General features: G+C 33.5%; 1 protein-coding gene across 2 annotated transcripts in view; it reads right to left on the bottom strand.

The window, feature by feature from the left end:
* The window catches only part of LOC117182333, a 17,635-nt gene that overhangs the window by 1,833 nt on the left and 6,479 nt on the right, over window positions 1-9,323 (bottom strand). The window contains exon 3 of one of the 2 annotated variants that reach the window (XM_033375492.1): window positions 2,577-2,990. In XM_033375492.1, the coding sequence (XP_033231383.1) occupies window positions 2,577-2,990 (414 nt within the window). The remainder of the gene's footprint in view (window positions 1-2,576; window positions 2,991-9,323) is intronic. The other variant, XM_033375493.1, reaches the window with a different exon arrangement.

Genomic DNA, 9,323 nt, shown 5'->3' with positions numbered 1-9,323 from the left:
CAACGCCCGAGTTCACACATGCTTCGTTTCAATGGCTAACATTGAAGAACTAAAATTCGAATTGGTCGAACACCCACCGTATTCACCAGATTTAGCCCCCAGGGACTTTTTTTATTTCCAAACTTGAAAAAATGGTTCGGTGGACAGAGATTTCCAGACAACGAAGACGTCATTGCCTCTGTAAGTGCTTATTTTGAGGAACTTCCATAAACGCACTTTTCTGAAGGATTAAAAAAACTTGAAAAGCGATTGACCAATTGTATAGAGCTCCAAGGAGATTATGTTGAAAAATAAAAAAAAATTTACCCAAAAAAAATTGTTTTTATACTTCATTCCAAGGACTTATTGAACTACCCTCGTAATTCAATTTTTAAGAAGCCAGTTGAATTAAAAAAATGAATTTCTAATAAAAAAGGACGAATTTTCTGACCAAATATTAAAATTTTCAAGAGCGTTGTTAGATTTTCGACCCGATAATATGATTTTTTAACACGAAATATATGCGTTTTAAACAAAATAGTTGAATTTTCAATCTAAATAGTCGAACACTTTAGAAAACAGTTTTCTTTTAAACCTGAAAAGATTAAATTTCAACCAAAAAGTTCATTTTCTACCAAGAACATTAATTTTCTACTAAAACTAGGAATTTTCAACAAAACAGGTTCAAGCAAAAAGTCGAAATATCAACTTAAAAATATCTATTTTCAACAAAGTGGTCAAATTTTCAACGAAAAAGATGTAAAAAAAACCGAAAAATATATTTTTTTTAACCAAAAAGTTTTTTTTTTATAAGGAAAAATTTTTGTCATCCAAATTAATGAAATTTCAAGACAAAAAGGAAATTTTCTGTAAAACATACCAATTTTAAACAAAAATGTTAATTTTCATCTAAACGGCCGTATTTTTAACAAAAAAAAAGGGAATTTCTACAAAATACAGGAATTTTCAAACAAATAGTTGAATTTTCAAATAAAAAATTTTTATTTTCGACAAAATAGTTAAACTCTCAACCAAGAAATATCAAATAAATTTTTAAACTATAAGACAAATTAAAAAAAAAAGTTTAATTTTCAACTAAGACAAATTTTGGTTAAAAATTTAATACCAAAATATGAATTTTGAACAAAATGTTAATTTTCTACAACAATATAACTGAATTTTCGATGGTTAAAACTTTTGGTAAATCTTGTTTATTTAAATAATTGCTCTAAAATCTTCTAGATTCTGTTTTTTTTTAACTTCTAAATGTCTTTAAAAATATTCCAATTTTTTATAAATTTTGCAAATTTAAATAATTTCTTTGAAATCTTTTAGATTCTTTTTCGACAATTTTGGAAAATCTTCATATATAGATATATTCTCTTTAAATTAATTTTTCAAACTAAAAAATTATGTTTAATTTTTCCATAAATCTTACAACAATTTTTTTGTTATTTTGAAACTACTCAAAATCCGAAAAAAGATTCTACGTTTTTTGTTTGAAATCTGCAAAAATCTATACTTTGTTTTTAATTTTAATTTTTTTTTCTGATTTAAAATTATTTTTGAAATTTTTCAAAACTTCTAAATATTTATTAAAATGATTGAATTTTGCTAAAATCCTACAAAATAAAACTTTCTTTAAAATCTTTTAGTTCCTTTTTTGACAATTTTTGGAAAACTTTGTCAAGATTTTCTCTTAAAATTCATTAAAAAAATCATTTTAAATTTGCATAGGAACCTCAAAAAGGTTTCGTTATTCTCTTAAACAAACGAATTTTTCTGTACAATTTTGCAATCTTGCAAAATTAAAAAATTTGGCTTTAAAATTTTCTACATTCTGTTCAAAAATTTCAGGAAATTTTCTCAAAATTCATTTCTCATAAGAATTGTGAAAATCAAACATTAAAAAAAAATCCTTTTAATCTGAATTATTTTAATTTTCAATCGTTTCAAATTAATAATTGTTCAATTATTATTTATTCATCAAAATTCAACACTTGCACTAAAAAATAAAATTTTTAAAATATAACGATAATTAAACTTGTAACGTTCAAAGTTTACATTTATCACTCTTTAAATTGAAAATAATTAATAAAGTTTCAATCGGACGCTTGCATTTTTTTAACTACTAAGGCTTTTGAATTCAAACACTTTAATTTCAAAATTAAAATCTGTAAATTTTTTATTTTTAAAAATATTCTTAGATTCAAAATCGGTTTGTAAAATCAATAATTAATGTTCAATTTTTATCAATCGAACTACCGTGAGGTTTAAAAATCATTACTTAATTTATATTTTCAGGTGACCAATATAAAATATTCTCTTTAAAAAATTTTCAAAAATCAAAATGCTTTAATTTAAAAAAGTACATTTAAAAATTACGACCTAAAATGGAGAATTTTCAAAGAAAAATATTTTAGATTTATGCATTGTGAACTGAAAAACTTCATAGCTAAAAAAATTAAGACTAAAAGAAAATTTAACAAAGGAAAATATATTTTCTAGAAATTTGTAAAATTCCCGTTCAAAAAAATAAGTTTACTGACATTTTCCGTTTTTTCTCGATCCTTATAATTACTTTTCTGATAACTTACCGCATATCGTTTCTGCTGAAATATTCCAGCTGGGGTGCCAAAAAAGTTTATCACGTTCTTTCGAAAATGTTTGCCTGGATTCATATATTTTTCTACTTCGCAATTTGTCTGCAATCACACATTGTCGTCTAGATTCGCTTTTGTAAATCCACACGCTTTGATCTTGAGAATTTTTCCTTTTCTCTTTTCTTTTGATAAGATGAGGCCCGAAGGATATTATTTTCGATATGGATATGGATGGTTTTAAGAACTCCGGAAGAAGAGCAATATTTTTTATTTCTTGACCTTCCTGGATTCTCTTATGAATGCCTTTGAAAATTGGCGATCGATTCCAAACTTTCCTTATTGCTTTTTCTTTTTTTACTTTTTTACGCAGCATTTTAGACAATTTTTCTTCTTCTTCCTCCCGATCTACTGGAAATTCGAAGAAAAAAAAACATATATTGCAAACGGAATCAATATTTAAATGTTATTTATAAACAAAAATGCTTCTCAGTCAATAAAAAGGTTCGTTTTTGGAATGTTGTAATAAGTTACTAAAGATTCAAAATAATATTTAAATCACTTTAAGGGCATGCTCTTCGTGACCACGTGACCAAAGTAGTCCCCGGGTATGAGCATTTTTTTTTGGTGTTCACTGTGTCCACACGGATTGAGATATCGTGTTCAGGATTTAGGAAGTTATACAGAAAGCACTAAGGAACGTTTGTATACATCAAAATATTTATAATTACGAAGAAAGTTTTCTAGTAAAAAAAACTACAGGAATACGAAATAAACTTTTAACGTTGATAACGTAGATTCCTCGATTTAAAAAAATCGAGGAACATCTGAGAATGTGATACTCGAAAATCCGTCGAAGTCCCATCTTGAGAAATGTGTATCTTCAGAAAATAATTAAAATTTTCTAATGGTTATATATTCTTGTGGGTTTTTTGTACTGGTGTGAAACCATTCTAAGAATAAAAATAAAATTTCGCCCGGGGGCGAAAGATAAGGCGAGTCCGACGCTGAGTCCCTCTGGTTGGTTCACTGTCAACAATACTTATCAGCTGATCGATTCAACGTCAAGAATTATGAAAGTTGGTTGGAAAACTCCGATGAGTAAATTTTAGCACATTGCTGGTGTGGCTATGTTTCCAATTTGAAATTTATCTTTTACTTTTAGGATAAAAAAAATGAAAATCATTTTACACAAAAATTTCATGAACGAACGTAGTCACTTGATCTAGACTTTATCGACGTTCAAAGTTTCTTTTTTCTCCGCTAGAAGTCGCTAAAAATGCCCAAAAAATAATGATAGGTTACGTGTGTGCAGATACTTATTTGTTGATTTGCAACGAATGTGCAAATTTCATGGCTTATATTAATTTTTTTCAAGGTTTAGACGATTTAGTATAAAATTGGTGTCAGTGCTCAATATGAGCGAATCAAAAAATCTAAAATGCATCAAACCAAAAATGATATTTTTCTAAATTTTTCTAAATTCATGTTTTTCTTTTTTAATCTTTAATTATCTCTTCTTCTCTATTTGTTGAAGAATTAATGACAGACGGGCGTGGAGCATTGAAGGAATCATGTCTGATCAGATTAAAGTTGATCAAACAAACCAGACAATTTATCACCATTATTATTAAAGCTCACCGAAAGATCAATCCCGACGTTTCCGGAAGTAATTAGTCATCCGACTAGTCACTTTCCACAACATCAGAAATGATAGTCAGGAAGATCACTTAACAAAGAACCGAAAGCGAAAGAAACACTGACTTTAAATTGAAGCACTCAAATACTCTCATGGTCTCGAACAGCACTTGATTTAAAATTGTTTTAACAATCTGAATGTCTACTCTCACCTGTACCTTGGCTGATACTGAACAGACTGGCAAAGTCCGAGTCTGCTCAACAATGAAAAATCACCCTACTACCTGAGTCCGCCACTGCAACGAAAAAGGTTGCACTCTAAACTCAAAAACAGAGGGAAAACTTCAAAGACTGAAGGTCACTGAAAAGAAAGAACAATAACGTCAACAAAATTATTAACATTATTAACATCCTTAAAAAGGGGGTTTCGTCTTACGAACATCAAACAACAGAAAATGAGAAGGCAAGGAAAAGAGTAATGATCCTCTTCTGCAATGCAGGGACCCGGGGAAAAAATTCAATATTAAATTGTGAGGCCCTAATCAAGGTTTGAGCAAAATTAAATAACAAACCAACAAGACAAAAAGATAATTCGTCATTGTAAATAAGTTAGGCATGTCTGAGAACCTGTCTCATGGCGCTTGCAATATTGCAAACAATCCACAATCAATATATCATGCCTGAGAGTCTGTCTCAAAGCGCTTGCAATATTGCAATCAATCCACACTCAATATGTCTGTCATGTCTGATAGTCTGTCTTAAGACGCTTGCAAGGTTGCAAACAATCCACCATCAATATGGTTGTCATACTTGAGAGCCCAGCTCGAAGCGTTTGCAATTCTTCAAAAATTCACACGGTCAGTAAGTTTGTCATGCTTAAGAGCCTGTCTCGAGGCGTTCACAATGTCGCAAAAAATCCATCAAAAGTATGGTTGTCAAGCCTGAGATTCTGTCTCGAGACGTTTACAATGTTGAGACCAATCATAACGGTCAGTAAGTTTGTCATGCCTGCGAGGCCTGCTCCCCCCCCTAACCCACTGATCGGCTCGAAGGACCAAAATGTTGAAGAACTGACGACGGAGTTTTGTGGAGCAGCGAAGGAATCACGTTTGGTCAAGTTAAAGTTGATCAAACAGAATGCCAGATAATTTATCACCGTTATTGTTAAAGTTTCTAAATATCTAGTCAATTTAATACCAGATATGTGTTTCCGAACCGATCTAAAAAAGCACTCCCATTGCACTCAAAAAAATTTGTTGGTTGTATTGGAAAATTATCAGAGATGTAGCCTGAGGAAGCTGCGACCGCGATCGCTCACCGAACGATCGATCCCAACGTTACCAGAAGCAATATGTCATTCGAGTCATCACTTCCCATAACACCAGAAATGATCGAGTTGGGAAAATCGCTCGACAAAGGACAAAAGGACCGAAAAGGCCTTATTGCAGAATCTGAATTTGGCCGAAGGACTTAACAAAAAATCAGTAAATTTCAACGAAAATCAGTATATCAGTAGCCAGTCTCAAAAATCAGTAGATCTCCCGATAAATCATTAGCACTGGCAACGCTGCGATGAACGGACTTGCGGCGAAAGCTGAGATTCCAAAAGCTTGGAAGAGGTCAAATCTTGTTCTGCTGAAGAAGGGGGATAAACCGATGGGAATTCCAAACTCTTATAGATCGATATGTCTGTTGGACGTCGAGGGGAAGCTGTTTGAACAACTGATTCTGTTTAGGCTGAAGGAGGGACTGGAGCGTAGGGGGGCCTGTCAGATAGCCAGTACGGGTTCAGATAATGCCGCAAAGAAGGTAATAGGCATAGCATAGAGAGCAGTGTCATATTCCAAGGGGTGCCAACGTCTATGTGCTGTCATTAATGTAAACGCCAAAAATGCCTTCAATAGTGCATCTTGACAATGCATACTTAAAGCCCTCCAAGAACAAGGAATAGACAAAAGCCTAATTAGTCTGAGAGAATCATAACTATCTTGAATCGACCTGTAAATGTCGAAAGAAGTAAAGCTGATTAGTTTCGACGATGGTATAGAAGTGCTGGCAGAAGCAAAGAGCGAAGAAGCGCCCGTGGACTCTGAAAATGATATGATCCTGTGGTTTGAAAAAAGGATGACGAAGATAGGACTGCAACTGTCACCAGACAAGATTGCAGCAGTCCTATTGGACACGAAGAGGAAAATCAGACCAATTCATTTTGAAGGGGAAAGGGAAAAAATAACCACCATTAGGCCCTTGAAATTTCTGGAAGTGTGATTGGATACCAAGACAAGATTCTCAGTTCAACTTGGTGAAACGATAACAAAAGCCGAGAGTACAATGTCAGCTCTAGCTGGCCTGATGCCTAACGTAGGTGGCCCGTGGACGTCCAAAAGAAGAGTCCTGTCGAACGCTGTTCACTCACAGCTCCTGTATGCAGTTTCTGTTTGGCATCTAGCGATGCACATTCGGAGATCGGTAGAAACTCGTTAGAGTTCAGGGGAGTATGGCCATCAGAGTTTGCAGAGCGTACCGCACAGTCTCAACGGTAGCGGTGAGGATCATTGCGGGGATATTACCCATATACCTGCTGGCCAAAGTAAGAGCTGAAACTTACGAAGGCAAGAAGAAGCAACATGCTAGGAAAGACCTGATGTTCAAATGGCAAAAGGAGTGGTCAACAGCAGTGATCCCAACTTTGGCATGTAGACGTAATGCGCTTGCGCTAGAACACTTAAGAGGAACACGACGCGACAACCCGTTACCATAGCAATAATTGGCCGCGCAATGTTCCTCTTACGCATAGCTAGCGCAAGCGCATTGCCTCTGCATGCCAAAGTTGGGATCACTGGTCAATGGATAGTCAAGGTGTTGGATGTATATTAACTACTCCCGGTCCATCGAATCGAGGTATGGTTAAATCGTCTATATGAAGAAGTGGACTACTACCTTACACAGGCGCTTTCGGGACATGTCTGCTTCCGTAAGTTTGAGTTCTATCAGGATCGAGCCCCTGCTGATGACCTATACATTGGTGATGTAGATGATGCTGAAGATACTCTGTTCTTCTGATCCCGATAGTATGAGGCAAAATCAGAGTACTTCAGGCCAACGAGAAGATCCTTCAACACGAAGAACCTAATGAAGACCCTAGACACATCAAAATAATGATGGGAATGTCCTTAAAACGCAATCAGGACCATCATCGAGACATAGGAGAGAGAAGGCAGAGAACTGTGCTCACACTCTAAAAAAAGGTTGTCTTATTTCACATCGTACTACGTTGGAAACTAATTGACCCATATAATGCAAAGTGAATTTACAAGAGTCTGCGCGAATGAACGATACTTGCGTAAAAAAACAAACACCGCTGAAAAAAACACACTGCGTGTAAATTCACAGTCACACGAATAAAAAAACTTTGTGCTTGTACATTGGCAAGATTGGCGTCCCATGGCAGCGTCAATCTTTGGCCCAAAACGTCAAAACACTAGATATTTCAACCAATGACATTCTCCTAGTAATCCACAAAAACACTAGTACTGGCTGACATGTCAGGGATGTTATTGGTAAATTCGCCGTCTCATGTAAATGCATTACCCTATATATCTTTACGACGTATAACATAGGTCAAATCTGCCTTAATTTAGAAGAACACCATTAACTGTCATTAACACCATTAACCCCCTGCATTGAAGTAATGCTATCACGGTTCCGATGAGGTGGAGCGAAGAAATTAAATTACTATCTTTATTTTACTTAATTAAGTGCTTAACTGCTAGTTTTTTGTTATTTTTTATAGTCTAATAATAGAAATTCTGCATTATACTTGGAATAGAAAGCACCCTTTTTTCTATGTATCTTTAGAGTATATTTAAGTTTTTTTCTTGTAATAATGCATAACATGCAGATTTGTTATTTCTCATTTTTTATACGAATACGGTATACGGTCAATCTAGATTTCCGTCTATATCGATTAATCTTCTCTTATTTATCTCATCCTATCCTTTATCTTTTCACGTTAATCTTTTTCTATTTTTTTTTTTGTTGTCAATCAGGAAAAAATCCTTCGCGAAAGGACGAAAACCGTGGGGTTTTCGCGTCACTCTCTCCTTGCTTGAATTTCGATGCAGATATCTTTGAAACAAACGATTTAAAAAATTTGAAAAAAATTATGCAGATGCTTTCATATTTTGACTATACATATGTGAAAAGAAAATTAGAATTAATTAATAACAATTAATGTAAAATGCATTTAAATATAACTATGCTATCTCTCGTAATATACGTAGTATAGAGTTATATTTTGGATTGAATTGCTTTGGAAAATTTCAACAAATACAATCGAATAAAAATTAGGAATGACAATCTTAAAACATATTAATAAATAACAAATAATCCTGGAAGACAAATTGCAAGGAAGTGTGAGTGTGAGGGCACTATGGACTATGCCGAGTATTTAATACCATAGCTAAAAGTCACGTCGGGGGCCCAAGTTCTGAAAAGAGGAAAAGGATAGTTTTATTTGGGGATTAAAGTATCTATTCCTGTTTTTGGTGCAGTAGCTATTCCTAATTTTTATTTGATTGTATTTGTTGAAATTTTCCAAGCATTTAAATCAAAAATACAACTCTCCACTACGTATATTACGATAGATAGCATAGTTATGTTTAAATGCATTTTACGTTAATTGTTATTAATATACTCTAATTTTATTTCCACATATGTACAGTCAAAATATGAAAGCATCTGCATGATTTTTTTCAAAATTTTTAAAAAGTTCGTTTCAAAGATATTGTCATCAAAAGTCAAGCAAGGAGAGAGTGACGCGAAAAAAACACAGTTTTCGTTCTTTCGCGAAGGATTTTTTCCGAACCAATTTTTGCACATAAACAAATGGGGACTTATATGAAACGCAATAGAGTAAGCTTTATTATATGGCAGCTGTTTTGGAAGAGCCTTCCTATCGTGAACGTATCGTAGATCTATCTCTTTGTATCCCTGACTCTATCCCTTACCAGGTATATACATATGAAACCGGTATTTTTTCAAGAAAAAAACACATTTATTTCAAGAGAATGATAACAAATATTTTATTCAAAGTATGCGCCCTCG

Source organism: Belonocnema kinseyi, chromosome 10 (assembly GCF_010883055.1).
Source record: "Belonocnema kinseyi isolate 2016_QV_RU_SX_M_011 chromosome 10, B_treatae_v1, whole genome shotgun sequence".
NCBI lineage: Eukaryota > Metazoa > Arthropoda > Insecta > Hymenoptera > Cynipidae > Belonocnema > Belonocnema kinseyi.
The sequence above is the reverse complement of the archived record's forward strand: the minus strand, read 5'-3'. Positions and strand labels throughout refer to the sequence as shown.